The sequence below is a fragment of the Cygnus atratus genome, chromosome 1 (assembly GCF_013377495.2).
Source record: "Cygnus atratus isolate AKBS03 ecotype Queensland, Australia chromosome 1, CAtr_DNAZoo_HiC_assembly, whole genome shotgun sequence".
NCBI lineage: Eukaryota > Metazoa > Chordata > Aves > Anseriformes > Anatidae > Cygnus > Cygnus atratus.
This window is the reverse complement of record NC_066362.1, coordinates 56,700,782-56,720,864: the sequence shown is the minus strand read 5'-3', so window position 1 is coordinate 56,720,864 and position 20,083 is coordinate 56,700,782. Positions and strand designations below refer to the sequence as shown.

Genomic DNA, 20,083 nt, shown 5'->3' with positions numbered 1-20,083 from the left:
TTGGAAGGTTACCAGAAAAGGGTGACATTAAAATGGTGCACTAAACACATTGTAAGGGAGTGATTACTCAGAGTGTTCCAGCAGGGATCAGAGGAGCAAGGTGGGGGACTGGAATGCTCCACTACAGGTTTAAGAAGATACTAGCATGACATGAACAAGATTCATCCTCCCTGGTAGAAAATATCATTCAATTTGAAGCAGTATTTGAAACCATCTCCTTCGTAAACTCTTTATATACTAAGCACACTTTATTAAGCTACTTGTCCTGTTTGAGTTAAACAGTTTGACTAGTCTCTCACCTCCCCATTTCAATCCATCATCTGCAACACTGACTAAACTGGACAAGGGATATACAGATATGCCCACATAGAGTTTAACATTATTTCACTTTTTCTGGAGCTGTTGTTTATTAAAAGAATTGGCTATTTTATCTTCATTGGACGTTGATGCCTCTATATTTTGGGATCTAACTGTGCTCTGTGTGCTAAAAACAGGTTGCAAAACCTTCTGAGGGGCTGCCAGTAGCTCCTCCAAGGCCACAATAAATAATCTGACCTTGGTGAAATAATATAGATAATAGTAACAGATTTACATTGAAAAATAAATGTCTAATTAGGAAGCTGGGATAGTGAAGGAACCAGTGTGTATTTATACGTATGGCTTTCAAATTACTATCTACACCTGTGCCATAAACTGCTACCAGAAGTAAGCTAAATGAATACAAAGCAGTTATTACTATTATTATTATTTTCCAGCATTTGGGAGTGTGCAGATGCTTTACAGTTCAGATAGATATGGTATCGATTCCCACAATGCAACAAGAAGGGGAAACAAGCGGATTTCTGATCCCTTGAATTTACTGTTGAAATGTTTACACAAGTGAATCTATTTCTGGTGGTGATAAATTTCATGCTTTTTTTCCTTCCAAAGAAAAGGCAGACAGGGAAGGGAATCTGATTTTCTATTGAATAAGAGATCAAATGTAACAAGACCTTATTTAGCCATAATCAGATATACAACATATAAAAAAAGAAAGCTACCTTTACCTGTGAAATAACACGGACTTGACGAGTGTGACAACATCCCGACTGGCATTATACCCTGCACAAACAATGGCGACGTGGATAGTCTGTGGGAGAAGAAGAACAAAAAGAACAAAAATTAAAGCTTGCTCCTGTGTTCTATTGCTTATTAAGGAGAGCACATACATGGCAGTGCTATTATTTAGTGCGGCGATTGTTAAAAGATTTGAGTGGGTGTTTTGCAGCTGTTTGCAGCCCACTTGAGGCAGTTTGTTAAAAACATCTTAATTGAGTTATAACACCATCATCATTCCAAAGTCATTACTGTCCCTAAATTACATCAGATGTCTGAACAGAATTGCATTTATTAGCTAAGAGCATATGTGTGTGCACGTGTACACACACATACATCCATTTAGCAGCACACAAAAATCTGAGTATGCAAATACGCAGACACTATTTAACCTTCTGAACCGAAGTTTAAAAATATGTCTGATAGTTAGAAGCAGATATGCTCGTAGAAAATCCACATTATTTCCATCCTAAGGATAGCTATCACAGAGGGGGTGAGCAAGCTCTGATGGACAAGTGAGACAACCATTTTGCTCTGGGCTGGGTGTGCCCCAGTGATAAGATAGGACACTAATTGCAAAGGCACAGGGTCACCTCTCTGCCTATGACTGGAAGCACGGCCTGTATTGGTCAGTGTTAATGTGAAATTAAGTACAATCCCATGCCCCTCCCCATGCTATCACCTTGGTAAATATTGACTTACTCTGTCCCTTCTCCCTACCGCCCTTTTAGTCTGAGGCGGAGGTTTATGCATCTGTTCGAGAGAAAAGGGAAAATTGAAAAAGTGCTCCTAGTCATTACAATTTAGGCAGTAACTAATAACTTGCAAAATGCTGTTAAGTTACTCTTCTGTGGTTTTAAAATTAGCCATTGCTATTCCCCGGGAACAAAAGAAAATCTTAGTAGATTTTGACCCAGCTTCCATGCTTTTCTGTTTGTTAGTGGTCACAGAAATGAAGGAGAGTTCACTATGCCAGCCGCATAGAGCTGCGATCAGAGACACAGCTGTGAAACTGCAGGGAAGCCTCATTTGGCTTCCATTTGAAGCTTGGTTAGCTGGTCTGTCACACGCACGGCTCTCATTTTCCACAGAAAGCCCACTATGCAGAGAACAAATAAGGAATTTTTCCTTCTCACATAGTCATACACTCCCAAAGCCTGTCTCGTAACAGAAGCAGATTTACACAGGAGGTGGCATGTGTTGGGCATGGCTTAAGAGCCCATAGCCCCAGCCATTAGCATTGCCTGGTACAGGGCGCAATTTGAATCGTATAATGGCCATGTCGCTGTGCCATTGTGCAGCCCCCACACGGATATCGCAGGTGCCTCCAGCCCCAGTGTGCCCCACAAGCTGGGAAGATCTGAGGTTTTTAGAGGACAGGAATGAGTAAGGCAACCGCCTGTCCACAAAGGTAGGAGAAAGAAAATACACTGCAGTGCATTTTGACAACAGTGCTGTGAGGTATTCAGCAATTTAAATTCGTGTTAATGTCAACGGGAGTTGAGCGTTCTCAGCACTTTGCAAAAGGGTTTCTCTCTTGTGATAACGACAGGGGAGAACAGAGGCTGCTTTTATTAATGACTTATTATAGAGGTGGTTTGTACGATGCTTATGGGCATGGGGTTCCTGTGGCTGCACAGAACTGCTAACACTGCATGCCCAGCCGACTTCTCTCTGGTTGCCACCTAGCCTTTCTCAGGCTCTTGGAAGACCGAGGATCCTTGCCTTCAATGCCAATAAAAATCAAACTAACTGAGAATGCTTTCATGCCTGCTTTAAACACTTCACCTGAAGACACTGCACCGTACACCAACATTTGATGGGTTTTGATGGAGTAGCACTGTCACGATCATTTTATGCTACCTCTATTTGACCAAAACACTTTCTTCACAGCCTCTCCCTTTGCCCTACAACTCCTCCCAAAATCAGAGAGTTAATTTTGTCAGGGACTTGCCCACATCTGTTCTCCTTTTCCTAAATCAGTTTGTTTCAAAATCAAGAGTAGGCATCCCTTGGTGTGTTTTAGTTTAGCTGGCGTTGTTGTCTTGCATGCTGATTGAGACAGGGAGCAGTGAGAAGACAGCACTTGCTGCTCTGCTGAACATCCTTCTCCTGTTCAGACACAGGAATCCATATATCTTCTGCTCAGATTCTCTGTGGTGTTTGATACTATTTATTACTTCTATTCCTGCCTTCCATCAGCCACAGGAAAGAAAAATAATCCTAAAAAAGAACAGAAACCCAGTCCTTTTTTTTTTTTTCCCCCCAGAATTTTTGCCTGCAGTACGCTGCAAGACTGCTGCTTCCCTTTTTTTGATTCACTTACCCCTTCTCTCCCGCCCCCTTGTTTAACTGTTAAACATAATCGATGGGAAAATTGATAAGTCAACATGAGGTCAATAAACCAAACTGTCTGTAGGTGTTTGCTTCCTAATGAAAAAAGGCTGTTTTCCATTTTTTTTCATGCTTGTCCCAAATACATGTTCAGAGAGAGAGCAGCTGGCTGTAGCCTTATCCTGAGACAGGGCACTAGTGGCTCTAAGAAGGAAGCACTTCAAAGAACTTGCATCCTCCTGAGTATACTACTGTGAGCATCTGCTCCCAGATTATGAAATTGGTCAGCAGCCTCCCAGCTCTCTGAAACTCCTCACTTTCCTTCAGTGGCTGGCTAGAAGACTGTATCTCATCCCACCCAAATGGGCCACTGTGACCTCAGGAGTGAAGCCAATGCAGCAGCCTGTCTACCTGGTTCAACATGTCCCTCCAAACATCCACACCAAAGCTCTGCGTGCTACAGTTGCTCCTCACTGTTTGGGATCGGTGATAATTAGAGTTACACATGTCTAGTCTGGATATTCAGAAGTCACTGCAGGACTAAACTGAGCTCCCTGGAAGTGTCCATCCTCCTACAGTGCTCTTTTTGAGTTGAATGATGGACATATTCATTACTAGTATATGTTACAAGAAGTCTGGACGCAGGTCTTTTATTGAAGCTGCTTTTAGAAAATGGAACTCACTGGAACAAAAGATTAAATGATGATAATTCTTACTTTCTAGACTCTTGAATTCTTTCTGTTTTTTTCTAATTCACTTTTCTTATATTCACTTACACACAGAGATATGGATAGGTAATCAAAACACTGAAGAAGTTAACCACACTGTTCTTCTTACAGGCTGGGGATCATAACATAAAGATAGCTATTTTTGATTTAAAATAGTTTCGGGAGCGCTCAAGCCATGTATTGAAAAGGCATTTAAGTTAAGCTTCTTTAGGAAAGGAAGTTTAAATAAAACCAAGGTGCATGCTGACATGGTTTAGAAATTACTGCTTTAGCTGCTACAGACAAGTAAAAACTGTTTTTGAAAGTAGTATTTCATATAAGCCCATTCTGGAGTGATATTTATGGGAAGAAACTATCTAAGACCACATGAAGAACTGGGCCTTAGATCCCATGCTGATGAGGAGTATAAGGTACCCAGAAAAACAGATGTTACTTTTTTCCTCCTGGAGGCAACTTTTTGGAATGGTGAAATACTGATTTTAATAAAGTCTAATTGGTTTCTATCGCTAAAAATAGTCTTTGGTGAAGCATTTCATACACCAGTAGTTTTCCAGTAGTGCTAGCCAGGCATTCCACTACAGTTGTTTAGCTCTTCATAAATAATTTTTGAATGTGATTAAGCAGTATTAAAAGCATGTTATAAGCATGTAAATATGCTATGAATGCTTCCCTGAGGCATGTAACATCTGCCTTTCCTGTGTTTTTATAGTGCTTGAATTTGTGGGAGCCTTTTCTTTGTGTCTCTGGAGCACTGCACACTCAACACTACTGAGCAACGCTGCTGAGAATAATAACAACACAAATATTCCTGTAAAAATGCTGCACATGTTTGTAAGTATTCTGCCAATCTACTAAATGCTATATTTCTAATTAACCATTTTCTAATACACTCTTCTCTTTTAAAAATATTTATAAATGCACACTTAATTCAAATGAAATGCCCAGCTTATGGAAACACAAGGTGGAAAGCTACTGATGTGACATCGTAAGAAAGTCATATAATTCTGTTAGCTTCCATCAGCATTATATCTGATGAAGGCTGCTATTTGTGCCTGTCTGCATAAAGACTACACTTATATATCTACAACGTGCTAAAATTGTCAGGGGACAGGGATCTGCTCTCTCCAGGTAGAAGGTCTTTGGTTGGAACTCTGATCTTTTCCTGCAATATAATGCTGGTTCAATTTTATAATATCAGAATTTTGTAACTTCTCCTGCAAAGCAGGAGAGTAGGATATGTTGGCTGGAATACAACAAATCCACAATTGTTTGATATAGATCACAATCGCACAGATCAAGTTTTATCAGAGATTTAATGTTCATTCATTGTAACTGCATTTTCAAATGTTTTACCATCACTAAAGACCATCTCAAACTAGATTCCGAAATGTTAGCTTCAGTAAATCGCAAAGAACTGCCTCAAAAACAATCCATCCCTAGCTTTCCTTGTCTCCACCAGAGCCCCGGTCTCCTCCTGGTCTCTTTCTTCCCAATTCACTGACTCTTACTGTAATATATTCCAGGGTCAGAGGTTTAAAAAGATTTAGTTTACTCCTCTGAAACACTGAAAACAGAGGGTGAATGGAGTCAAGATACCACTCTTGCACAAAAATGGAATCAGAATCTACACTAATAGGATAAACGATGAGACCTCTGGCAAACCTGATAATAAGGAAGTTTAATTTTAACTTCCATTGCTATTACTGAATTACTGAGTGAATTTTTTAAGAAAAAAAAGTTTTTTTGTTATCAAAATAGTGTGCAGTGAGATAGGGGAATGGCAAATAAAGGGAGGTTTCGTATTTTATATTACCGTTGCCTCCAGCACAATGCTAAACCCCACTGAGCAAGTAAATTTATTGGCAAAACACATTATAATCTGAAAGACCACTTAAATTATTCCTCCATTAAGCTGCTTTTTTTTTTTTTAATCCCAAACTAGTTTGGTACATTGAACAACCCAGAACTGAGTATCTGCTCATCACAGCTTGGCATGATAATAAGGGGGAAGTAAGGTTTGTTTATGGATGGCCCGAACCTTCCCTTATTAAAAGAAATGCCAAAGTGCTTTTGGGAGGAAAATTAGACTCTTAGGAGGGAAAACGAAAAACAGACTCCTCCTTTTCCCTCTCCTTAAAATAACGTTGGTTTTATTTATTTACAACACCAGACAAAGATGTCCAGAACTGGGAAATGAGAATTCATTTTTAAGCAATATTTGCCTATTAAATAGACTTTACCTGAAGAGCTAATTAGGACTTCTTTTTCTTTCCCACTTATTTTCTTTCAGTTTTTATCTTCCCAGTGGTAGAAAGCAAGATAAAAGGTGATACTGTATTACCTTCTTTGTAAAAATAAATGCAGAAAGTTATTTTTGATGCTTTCACCAGTTGATTGGGGAAAGTCAAACGAAAACAATCCCCCAAAACCTTCTTAAAATCAGATCTCTGGTCCTCTGCTGCTAACCGTACCACTTGTGCACAGCTACCACAGAGCAGGTGCTTCCACAGTGGCATCTGGATACACTGAAAAGCAACTCAGAAGCATAAACTGGTTCCATAAACAACAATATAATTAACAGTAAACTCTGAGTCACTCTAGAAGAGGTGCATAAAGCAGGGAATAAGGCATTTAAAAACATTGTGCCTCTTTCATTTCATTTAGAAATGTACAGGGTCTGTTTGCTACAGGTCTTTTAGCGGCACAGCTACACTGAAGTCAGCTTGGAATGAGGCTTTGACTTTTACATCAGGTTCAGGGCCACAAGAAAGAAAAAGACAAAAAAATCCGATCAAGTAATTTAAAAGATGTTCAAATGATTAAATGTTTGAAAGTAAAAAAAATAATAAAATGATCTAAAAAGCAATGCCTATTGGTCTTTAAGAAGCTGATTTCTGAGTAAGAAGTTTGAGGAGTGATCTGCAATCTCTGTAAAGGATCAAATAGATCAAGCTTTGTTTCTGGCAGACTCCTGTGGTTTACGTACCTCGCATTTTTCCACTGCTGGTTGCTGCCCGCACTCCGAGCTGTTCCCCGCCACAATGCCAGCCCGCAGGCTCTCGCTGTCGCCTGTGCCCTCTTCCATGGAGTAGGTCTTGGAGTGATTGCCGCGGTGGTGCGAGGGGCCGCGGCTCTGCGCCAGGCTGAGCTGCTTGCGCAGCGCGCGGTTCTCCTCCTCCACCTCCCGCATGCGGACCTCCAGGCTCTCGCGGTCCCTCTGGCTTGAGGCCGTGTAACGAGGACTGTGGGGCTGGGACTCAAGTGGAGACAGCGACACTGGCTTCCCATCTGCGGGAGAAGGGAACAAAACATTTCTGTCAGAATATACCAGAAGCTGTGTTTTTGGTTTAATGTAGTAATTGTGAGGCAGAGATGTGTTTCAAATACCACACTTTAATCAGGCTTGGAGCTTCAAGGAAATGGTTCAGCACATGGTAAACCTGGGCAGATGCTGAAGGTCTGTGTGCTACAGGTCCTACTAATTTTAAAATCAAACTAAAAGATAAGCATGTATTTCTTTTGTTCTGGATAGGGCTTCCTGCCAGTCTCTAGTCTGGGAAGACAGTCAAGAACAGAAGGATTCAATTCGAAGACAATTAATATATAGTTAAATATATTTTAGAAACATATCTGAGATAAAATAATTTCCCTATTCCCTATTTCTCCACAGTCGAGCTGCAGCAGTTTGGTTACCATTTCAGGCCAAACAGTAGCCCCAGCTGATTCACATGTGAGAAGCAGATGGGTTCTGCTCAGCAACACATTATTGTATGCTTGCCGAGAAATGAGGAGCTCGGAAGGACAGAAACATTCAGTACACCTGAGGATCATATTCTGGAAAGCGTTTTGCCTGAGAAAGACAAGGGAATTTTGAAAAAAGCAAAGTTGTTCAATTCAACACCTTTAAATGAAAAGTTATATTCCAGAAATATGAAGGCTTAATAATTAATAATGCATTAATAATGAGCTAGCTGTAAAGTATATAAAAAAAATTAACCTGAAAAATTAACCTGAAACCAAGAGCCTCTACCAAATACAACTACAAGACTTTCTGCCACCCCTTCCCAGTGCATTATTGCTACCAAATTGTAAGAAAGCAAATATGGATGCAGCTGATATGTTGTCAAAGGAGATGTATTTTCATATAATGTTTAACAAAATTATATACATATGCAGTACAAATGCTTAAAATGTGGTAAAAAAAAGCCTCAACCTAAACTTTGATTAAAAATGTTCAATTAAAATCAAACTGAAACAAACCAAGACAGGGAGTTATCCACAGTGACATAATCAGCATGGCATTCCTTTACAGTGAAGATATGTAAATGTCTTATAGCAAGGTATTTTTCAGAAATAACCTTCCACCTGCATGCATTAAAAAAAGTTTGCTGTTTAATAGTTTCTCCAAGGCAGAGAACCCCTTTGGCCTTATCAAACAAACACAAGCCTGAGTGGTTTACAAAACAGAAATCATGCAGCTATTGTTTAGCAGTTCTCCTTAACAAGTACATTTCTCATCCTCTGACTCAAAGCTATCTCCCTGCTATAAAGACCTGCTCATTGCTTGTTCTTTTCCATTGTTTCATACTTACATGAATGGCAAACAATTCTGAGTTTATGAAAAAAGCAGCTATAGAAATGAAAACCTCATTGCAAATTCCCATTGTTGTGTTATGCAGGTGTACACACATCCTGTTATCTATGTAAAATAGCTATCCTGTTTTTAATACAACATTTGGGTAGAGTATCTTGTACTCACTTGCAGACTTTCTCCTGCGAAAATTCTCTAATTTATCATTTTCACCATTAGCAAAGCTGATGGAGAAGTCTGAGCTTGAAAAATGTTTCAAGACAGATTCTGAAGTTTGGCTGCTGGTATTTTGGATCTTGAATCATTAAGCAAGTATTAAAAATTAAACGACAGATTTGAAAGGCCTGAAAAATCCGGGGTGCAACAGTACAGAAATGTCAACATTAAGGACAGAGCCATGCTACAATCAGAAGTGCAGTGAAATACTGAGTTAACTCTCTTCATCCATCTTGGAAGACACTGAATTGCCATTGTGACTGCAAGAACTCCAGCATGGACTGTGCAAGTTCACCTAGAAAAGCCTGAATATTTAGTTTTGCAGCTGATCTGTGCTCAGGGATGTGCTGTCTTTGTTTCTCAACTGCTAACAAACACCCACTCTAGGAAGACTAAAACTCATTTGGATGTGCTTATATTTCATTCCTGTTACTGGACAGCAAGAGTGAATTGCATAGATAGTCTCAGATAAAAACAGCACCCCTACAATTCCACACGCACACAAAAAAACTATCTGTGTTATCATCAGACATACAATTACAATGAAAATCTAGCCAAAAACTTGACTGTCAATCCTAGCTTCCTACTTAGTGATATCCAGTATGACACGAACGTTACTTATCTCTTCCCATTCTTCTCATCACATTCTGTCACCTTCTCAAATAATTACTTACAAATTTACAACTTGTAAAGATAGCAAGAAACAGCAGTAAATCTCAGGACAACATTCATCGAAATTTCAAAATGTAGAAAAGGCTTGATATCTCTTCAGCTGCTCGAAGGGCAAAAATCTACAGGTCACAAATGTTGCTTTGCTAAAATTAAAAATTAACAAAACAGAGATAATTTTGTACATCAGACCAGTTGAAACTGTACTCATCAGAACAGTTGAACTGTTTCTACACAATCCTTAGAAGATACAACACAGTCTGAGAGAGATTGAAGGAAGAAAATATCACCCTACTGCCTTAGACTGGAAGTTAGAGCAACTAAAGATATTGGCCCAGTGTTTATGCAGCCTTAGCTTTAAATCCCAATAAACTACATTACCGTCTTCTCAGTAGCATGTATTTGTGCCAGTATGTCAAGGGAAGAACTGAAATCATAACAGGAATTATACAACCATCTAGATGAAATACGTAACTACTTGAAATGTACTGGTTTATTGTGCAAGTTATCTGTGTTTTGTTATGAAGTGCTAAATCCAAGCCATCTTCTGGGATAACTTGATCAGGGTTCATACAGTTGAACACGTACTGTTTTTATTTTTACTAATATGGCTGACTGTTCTCAGGTATCTTAATGTATTTGCTATTTTTACAACACATCAACTCCCTGCTGCAAATGATATTGTGACAATCAAAAGACCCATTTGAAATGGACGCATAGAATCAAAAATGAACTGAGCTTAATCTTAAAACTCAGAAATCAACTAATTTTTGTCATAAATATTGATTTTTGGAAGGTCTAGCTCATAATTTTTACGCACCTGAGGTTGGCAGGGTACTATTTGATTTAAGCCCTATTACCAGGACTGCACATGTGAAGATACTTTGACTTCAGTGAGCATATAGACACAGCAAGATGCCTCTTGGGAGCTGCTGCCCAGCAGATAAATGCCAACACATGCTACCTTGCTCTGCTTCTGACTGGTTTTCAAGGCATTGGAAGTGCTGTGTGCTTCACCTCACCTTTGAAGAAGAAGCCAACAATATAAGGGACCGCTAGTATTTGATGGACTGTGCATGCAGCATGGTAGAAATGTTAAACTGATTGCACTGCACTTGAGTTTTATTGTTTTAAGTAACTGGCAGAATGCTCTGAGCTGGTGTCTAGGAAGTTTTTATCTAATCTAAATCAAAATAAAATAACATAACATATAACGAGGTCTGTGTGACTTTTGGACAAGAGATCTCCCAGGGAACACTGCAAGGAACATTGCTGTGCTCTGAAGGAAGTAGCACACTTTTGAATGCTGCAATAAATAATAATAAAGCTATATTTTTTTATACTTCATTTGGGGCTATTTTTGGGCCTTGGCAGTCTCAGACTTAATATATTTTTTCTATCTGTGTCAAGCCTTTTACCTCAGACTTTCTGTGCTAATAAAACTGTACCAAAGAAATAAAAATGACCTACAAAATTACACTGTCCACAAAACGAACCAAAAAAAGCCCACAAACTTGAATAAGAATTTCGTGGTTGACAGCAGCCAATGACTTACCATTACAGTAGGTACAACAATTCAGAAAACTTGACAATCTACAATGGATTATATGGATAGATTATATGTAGAGTTGCCTGTGCTGAAGGCAAGAGGTGTCATTAAACCTTACTATTAAGCAGAGCACCTTAAGATACTAGAAGAAATAAAGCCATAAAGCAATCCAGCACAGTGTATTCAAAAGGAGAAGGACTGAAGCCATGGAATTTTCTTACAAAGAAAACCTAAAGGATAAGCATTAACACCAGGTCCCTAGCTTTGCAGTAATGAGACTTGGAGAGAAAAGAGTCCTGAAAAGGACCCAGAGGCACTGGAAGCTTGCTGGGGAAGAGCATAATTTAGCCACAGGTTAACTGCAGGGCTGGGAGAAAGCAGCAGAATTAAGGAAAGAAAAAAATTACCCTGATTCGGAAGAGAAGACAAATGCAGAAGCAGGGATCCTCAGCTTCTCAGATGCCTGATCTGAGCTCAAATGCTGAAAAGTTAGGAACTAACTGAGGCAGGGAAATTTACACAGCCCATAGTGGGACTTTTATTTTATTTTTTCCTTAACTTTTCACATTTCTTTTGCTATCTTAAGTGCAAACTACTTGTTTTTGGCATCTTTACAAGGCCTAGAGGTTTCTGTGTGTTTTAGCTATTATTTGTCCCCTGCCTAATAGTGTGGAATGCCTTCATAATGAATTAACTGATGACAGTGAACTCTAGGCTGCCTCTGAGATAAGAGGAAGTCATGCTGCTCACAGATAATGTTTCAGTCTGTCTGATTACAGATGCAAGAAAACATCACTCCTCCATTTCACATTTGCTCACATTTTAAAATTAACATTATCAGTATACCCTCTGAGGGCTAGTGGTGCAACAACTTTAACCAAAAGCCAACACTCTGCAGAAAGAATCAGGATAGCAGGCCTCATGAGTTCACCCTCATGAATCTCCCCCTGCTAAGGCCATGAACAAAATAATTTGAAGTTCACTCCATGGATACTTTTCTCCCCATAAAGAACATTATTGAGAACTCCATGGACCCCAAGGGGAAATAAAAAAAAAAAAGGAAAAAAAAAAAGACCGCAGTCAGGACTCTTTGAGACACATAAGCTCTGCGTAAGCAGATAAACTATCCATTTTCTTTTTGAGTTCTAGCTCAGCTTTAATCATCTACCACCCTAGCACTCTATGTGTGTTGCTCAGCTGGATGCTCTGGCGAATTTGGTTATATGGGCTGCTATGAATAAAGTCCTTTCAGTTAACAGTTTGATGCTTTAAGTTATATACCTACACAAGTAGGTGCTAAGGCATCCGAAGATGCCTATGCTCATACCCGCCAAGGCATTTTTTTCTCCTACATCTTTTCGTAAATCACTGCAGTGTGATCTCAGCTGGAAGTAGAAAACCCAGCCCAAATAATCATCTGAGTAGTGGAATATAGCCTAAGCAATTTAGTCTAGATCTATGAACAAACAACTTAATCTACTGTGATGTGAGGCAATTCTGAGCGTTACATCATTGAAAGATATCACAGTGTCTGTCTCTTGAACAAAATAACCCTCTATGCTCAATGGATTTGGAAGTTATATGTATCACACACAAACCCCTATAACCATGGAACATCAAGTTTGCAAAGCCAGACAAAGTTTGGACATGTGAAAATGATGGTTTCCTGTCCAGACATTGCTGTCATTCCCTTGTGCCTGATGACAGAATTGTTAATTGCATGATCACTACTTTCTTCCAAAGAACTTGGCATCACTGTGTGCACAGGGTGGATGGTGCTCACAGGTGCTTGGTGGCCTGTTTTATCTCATCATGAAATTTATGACCGCTCACACCCAGCTCTGAAAAAAAGACTTATTTCCTCATTGGCCTATGAAGCTCATCACTATAATACTTGAATACTGCACATCGATCAACCACTCATTTTTGTAACTTATCTGAGGGAAAAGTGCTATCAGTTCCTCTTTACAGGCAGGGCAGAAAAGTTGTGGAGCCCCTAAGGCCAAAAGAAAATTCAGTTCTAGGTGCACAGCTGAGAACTGAAGAACAAAGAAACACCTTTTTTGCACTTCATTTGTTCAGAAGGCAGGCCTCATCACCTGTATTTGCAACTGTATATGCTTAACATTTTTGTAAATCATATCCTGAGTCTACAAGCAGTAACCACAGATAATGGAAAAAAATAAAGAGTTAGCAGATGCTTTTAATAGCTTTAAGACACTTGTAATAGCTTTGTTTTAAGAAGATCATGTAATGAACTCAGTGGTATTCTGAAACAATTTTCCAGGGCAGATTCAGCTTCATAAACTACAAAGCATCCCTTTTCTTTCTGCACTCCATGCCTTGTTCATGGCACACCTTCCAATCTAATTAACCTAAGCAGGAGTCCAGGAACCACTCGCTGCATTTGCTGTGCACACAAAATGAAGCAGGGCGTTGTGTCTCAGAAAGTTAGTAATTGTATCATCAATGATGGCATCACGTTGCATTACTGCAGAGAGCTGCTTGTATGTTGGCTGAGTGAATTTAATTCCGTTACTTCTAACAGGGATAATAGGGATGGTAAACAGTAAAAGACTATGAAAGGAAAAACTATGTAGCAACATAATGCAAGAAGAAAGAGGGAGAGAAACCCTAAACATGTAACGCATCTTTTCTGAAAATGGCTATGGCTCTCTTAATAGTTTTTTTTTTTTTCAAATGAAACATTAAGAATGTTAGCATATTAGCAAATTTAAAAGAGCCCATAAGTCTTAACATGACTTACTCATTTCCTTGTACAGAATACAATGACTTTTTTTTTCTTTCTTCTATTTTCTTGTCATCCTTCCTTTCCCTGCTTTGCACTGCCGTGACAAAATATATGCCTCTCCAAGAAAAGGACCAAAAATAACATTTCCCCACTTTCCACTGGGAGTGGAGATGTAAGAAAATAATGTCTTATCAGAGTAAGCACTGACTGAAAATAAGATTTTATCAAGGACTTGGCTTGACAAAGATAACACGTTATCAAGAGGAGAACTTGGCAAAGATAACACGTTATCAATATCAGGAGTAAAGCTTGGGGAAAATAATGTTTTAATACCTATTAGATTCTAAATAAGCCATCTGTGCTCTTGATGAATTGTTATTTTCTCCAAGCCCCAATCCTGTAAAGATGCTGATTTTTTGGCAAACTACTTCTGTAACAGTTGGGGAAGGGGAGGAGACAGAGAAGAAAAGGAAGCTCTTTCTCCACAAAGCTAGAGAGATATTCTTTTTCTTTTCAGAAGCTTTACATGCAGGTAATGATTGCCAGTGTGACTTGGAAGACTCGAATGTTCAGATACCAAACAGGTACAGGAGGGAAAACTCCTACAACAAAGTTCTGCAGGTATACTGCAGAGACAGGAGAAGAGGATCGATACCTCTTCTGTCCATGACCACAGTATCCAGGTTCCTGAGGTGCTGCCTACAGTATTTTTGGAAGAAGCACTGGTTTACAGAGCCAACGATCAGCCATCGGTTAGCAATGACTTTTGGTCATAACTGAGCACATCACAATTAGCAGTGGTCAGTTGGGAGCACAAATAAATGACCCCTTTTAGATCTGTAGCAGACATCATCACCCTCAGCGAACCATTAGCACCATCCAGCTACAGGTCACTATTTCCACAGCTTAGCTGTCTGAAAGGGTCACGTAACACTTCTTATCTCCTGCGGTGCAAAGCATCCAACTCGGTTTAGAGGGTCACTGGAGCTGGTCTAAGCTGGCCTGACTGCCTCTGCCTTGAAGCAATCCCCTCTACCAGCCCCACTATGGAGGCAGAGACCAACCGCTGCCCAGTGGGTGTCTGTGCCCTGACGCTGAAGCCTGCGACTCATTTATAAACCTTCAGTTGCATTCTGGATGAATTTAAATAAATTGTGACACCTCCTGGAAAATGAGCAATCCAATTCGTAGTAGGACGGACTGCTAACTGCCTTAAATGGCAGAATGTGGGTGAATGCCACTGGTTATTCACGGCAATGGGCAAGCAGGGAATAATTAGAAGGGAAGCTGTGGAGGGACCGTAGGAGTGTGATGTGAATAATAAAGCACACTTAGGAAAAGGCATATGAATGATATCTGCAGGGTAAGTATTTGTAGCCAGCTGAATTTCCCTGGTGTACAGTAGGAGTGGGAGGAAAGACAATGCGATCTGTTAATGTGAAGATTTCCTATGGAGGAGCCGCATCGCTTTTTTCATTAAGCATTTGGATTACCTTACGCCCCGAGATTACTCTATGTTCAGGTGTGAGCTCGGTGTTAATGTGACCTCTGAGGCCCTGATTTAGCAGGATACACATTCTACAGGAGGCAACCATTACAGCTCTCTAATGTAAAGCACACACCCAAATGCATCCCCACAGCTGTACACAGTACTGTGACTATCATTCGTGGAAGTGGTATGTAAAAACTAAACCTCTTCCGAGTTAGTTCCTGCTTAGTAAAACTCTGTTGAAGAGAAAGGAAGGGAAAAAGTTTAATACTCAGCATTTTACAGTGTTTTTAGGAGCATAAGAAATAAGTATCTATAAGCTTAGAAAATATTATAAAAATACCTATAGGTTTCTACAATTGCCACAGTAACCAGAAGCATGAGACAAGTATGCTCCATCAAAGCTTAGTAGTCGTTAATTGAGATTCTGATGCTGATGATTTCCTCAGCTGTTCATCAATAGACTCCAGCTGATAATTATTAAGTTAAACTTCTGAGCAGTATTTGCATATGTAAAGCACGCTTTCCCTGCTGAAGCAACAATGGATGTTATAATGCATTTCCTGATTGTACAGCACTTGGATTTGGGGAACCTGGACAAGAGAGTCTGCTTTGCATATCCTTCCTTACCCTCATCAGGCCAGCCATTCAGAAGACATGCATTTACACATACTGACATCTAAAAGCTGGAGCAAAACACAGTGCTAAACCCGCAAAACAGTTAAAATGCAATCATCCATTTCAATGAGGAACTCCCTAATAAACGCAATAATATACGACAGAGTTTTGCATATACCTTGAAAAGTTTACCTAGGGTTCCTAGTATCTTTAAAATAGTTGTAACAACTGCTCCATGCCAAGAGAGCCTGGTCACCTGGAATTCCTAGACAGACAATGACATCTGGATGTGGCCCTTCCTCCAAAGGAATACCGAGTATCATGATGTGGTTCTATCTTTAGTTTTCTCTCATCTCACTTTCTCCCAGTCAGAACATCATTTCCTGAATGTGATTCTTGGATATCTGCCATGCTCTCCTGGTAAACTGTATCAAGAATCCACACAGGCACACAATGTGTAGATTATATTTGTGTGTGCAATTTTCCACCTTTTCCTAACTACCTGACAGACAAGGCATACTCAGACCTGCTTAATATTAGAGGAGTCCATAGGCACATTTCCTTTAGGGATATGGAAATGTGCAAAAGAATTGGGAAGATAATCCACGATGCTGCCCCAGTGTAGCTTCTCTACCATTTAGGTTTCACAGTTCACCATAAGCTTACTATTATCAGACTTGAAAGCTTTACATCACCAAAGAATAGGAAAATAAAAGATATCAGAATTTGGCTTTGGTTAAACATGGGAGGTGGGTTGAAAAAGGAGACCTATAGAAGTGCAGGTGGTCAGCCTCTCTGAAACCTGGCACTTAGGCTCTTAAGTGTTAATTTCAGATTTAGCCATATTAGTGTTTATTCACATTGCTAGAAGTCACCTGTAGCACTGTTACACACAGTCTCAAAAGCTGATTTTCAACACATCTGCAGAAATACTGCAGTATTAGATCAGGCTGGTTGGTGCTGCTGAAACCTGCTGGAAAGCATGTTATATCCCTTAATCTCTCTTGGCCATCAGAGATGCCATCAAAGAACCATGCACTGGTATTTTGATTGATGCTGCTGGAAAAGGAGATTGTCTGAATACTGACTGACCATCAAGGACTGTTCAAGAACAAAATAATCCAAATCCTGTATCACACATTTCTGCCTTTGAAGGAACCAGATCTGTAAGAACCTCAAATGTGATAGAGCTCTGGCCAATAACATCAGATATGAGCACGTATATATACATATATATATAAAGGCAAATAGAAGGAACAAATTTTCAAAACAATGATCTCTCTTCTTTCTAAATGCATCTGAAGATTACACATGCAGACAGAAATACTGCTAGTTTGTATTTCTAGTTTAATGTGATGTTATGAAATAACATCAGTGTTATTTCACCAATGACATAGCAGCACGTAAGTTATTAATATCTTTCAGTATTGAGAATCTTCTATTTTCCCCACACATTCTCAGCACTTTTCATTTGCTGTACCTGTCATTTAAGCCACTTCAGTCCTGAAGAACAGTGAGGGAAAATGCAAATAACTGCACATTCAGAACACATGAAGGCTGATCAGTGTTATGACATTTATCTTTACTTATGACAAGAGATGAAATAGCTCATGAGTTAGTTTCCTGTCCTCCTCATGGAGAAAAATGTCATAACAGATCATCATGTACTATATGCAGCAATATTTCTAACACACCTTGGAAAGAAAAAACATCACAGCAGTGATGCAGACAGTAGGTTGGTTACATGTCATGGCTATGACATCAGAAATTAAATAAATAGCATTTTAAAACAGAAGATATAAATCATCATCATAATAATAAAACCTAGAACAACAGTTTGCAAATTAGCTAAAAGCAGATTGTTTTCACAAGGTTCAATCACATTAAAGAGAAATGAGCCATCCATACAGCTCACTGGAATCTTAAGTAAGTTTTCATATTTTCTAACTTTCCCCAAATTTTCCAAATAGAAAGTCACAGCTGGCCAATATATTGTGTTTGATAAAAAATAAACACTGCATCTTAAAAATCTTAATAATCCTTAATATACACAGAAGGGAATAATGAAATGGAAAAAGGAAAAAAAAATCCCTAGAAAATGTACTCTTAATTCTGATGACAGAGGTAGTACCTTGATCCTAAGGAAATGAACAGTGGTTTCAGAACTAGTTTCAGTGTGGCCAGATATCTACCTCTGCACTACAATCTCCTTTTTACGTTGACTAGACTCTATTTGCGTGTATCATGGAACCTCTTTTTTTTTTGCATGAACTTCTGTTTTATTAAAAAAAAAAAAGATTTACTGTATTAGAGACATTCATTCTACAATGATAGAACAAGTATGTACAGAATCAATTTTATATTAGATATATCAGGTTGATACAGATTTCATTTCAGTCTGCGACCTAGGCTTCCTATAAAACATGAGGAAGTCACTCTTCTTTATGATGTTCTTGTTTTGTTACAAACGTGAAGAAAGCAACCTACTTCTAGCAAGTCAAAAGGCAAAACTCAGCGACTTCGATGAAAATAAGCATAGGTCTAATATTTCATGATATTCTGCGTGCATACAGCATGGTGTTGTTAGTCATTTTTATATTGTAACATTTGTACACACTGCTGTACTGTGGTAGGTCAGAATGTGGGCCATATCCCCTGTGACCCATCACAACCCAGCAGAGCTTCCCATGCAGCAAGCAAAAGAAAATTTTCAATTTTGAGCAGCCACAAGTTTATTAAGGTTAAATATCATAAACTGACAGCAAGATTTAGATGTTCTGCCTACTAAGATTTTGTCTTGTAACACATGAAGCATTTCTTTGAGACTAATTCAAATTTCTGCTCCAATGCACAGAAACATCTTAATATATTTTTAGGATCTTAAGTAAGAATTACAAAGAATATCCCTATTGTGTAGCACAACACTGAAGTCAAGCCCCCCTGACACATTTACTTATTGTGCTAAAAAAAAGTTGCTCTATACAATCAGGGCAGAAGTGCTCAATATTCATGGCATCTGTACATATTCTGGTAAACACTCTCCAGGCTTTCTTCTTTTTTTTTTTTTTTTGTGTGTTCTCTCTCCTTTTCTAAATTGCATTATCTCCAGGAATTTCTCTCAAAAGCAGAATATACCATGGGAGTACTCCTTAGTAAGTACAAATTAAATACTACAGTGTGTCATTTTGTCATTTTTAACAATGCTTTTGATAGATAGACTGTGATCGGGGCTGATAGCCATAAGCTTTCTACAGCGACACATACCATGGACTAATTGATGTCTATGACAAGTTTTTGTGTTGGACTAATGAGAATGTGGAGGTGGAGGTATTTACAGAAATTCTTGTATTTTGTTTTGATGTAAAGGGTGTAGGTGTAGATATAAATTGGAGTCTTGCAATTTTCTTTTATTTCTGTTGATGGACTTTCATTAAGATACCTATTCATCTTCCTTTGTTAATGTAATCAGAGATTTATTCATTTCTATTATTTGCAATATCTTTTGTTACCTTAAAGTTGAAGTAGAATAGATGGAGACTTGACCAAAATTGTTTCATATTAAAAAACATAAATAAATCAAAACACCTTATGCCTAAAGAACAACCAGCCATGAACAAGAAAACAAAAACCAACAATTGTCAGCTATATAAAAAACCTGCACTTGTAAAAATCCTTTAAGGGTTAAGTTAAAGAAACCACAAAACAGCAACAACAACAAAAACAAACAAACATAAAGTTGCTTCCCTTCTCATTTACTCCCATCTTATTCTAGGAGAAGGAAAGGATCTTCATCATTATTTTTAGTAACATATTCCATATTAATTTCCACAAATCTAGATGCAGGAATCAACATTTAAGAACTGGTGTAAGATAAGGTTGAGGAATGAATGCTAAAAGAACATGGCTTACTTCACCCTTCTGTCCCATTTGAGAACAGGCTGCTGCTACTATACATACCCTTGCATCATACAACGTAACATGGCCTCCTCCCTTACTAAATTATGACCATCTGCCCAGGAAAAAATGAGCCAGACAATGGAAT

General features: G+C 38.9%; 1 protein-coding gene across 3 annotated transcripts in view; it reads right to left on the bottom strand.

The window, feature by feature from the left end:
- LARGE1 (LARGE xylosyl- and glucuronyltransferase 1) overlaps positions 1-20,083 on the bottom strand; it is a 285,860-nt gene that overhangs the window by 141,581 nt on the left and 124,196 nt on the right. For all 3 annotated transcript variants that reach the window (XM_035569242.2, XM_035569241.2, XM_035569240.2), the window contains exons 4-5: positions 7,144-7,445; positions 1,047-1,129 (exon numbers count right to left, since the gene is read on the bottom strand). In XM_035569242.2, the coding sequence (XP_035425135.1) occupies positions 1,047-1,129; positions 7,144-7,445 (385 nt within the window). The remainder of the gene's footprint in view (positions 1-1,046; positions 1,130-7,143; positions 7,446-20,083) is intronic.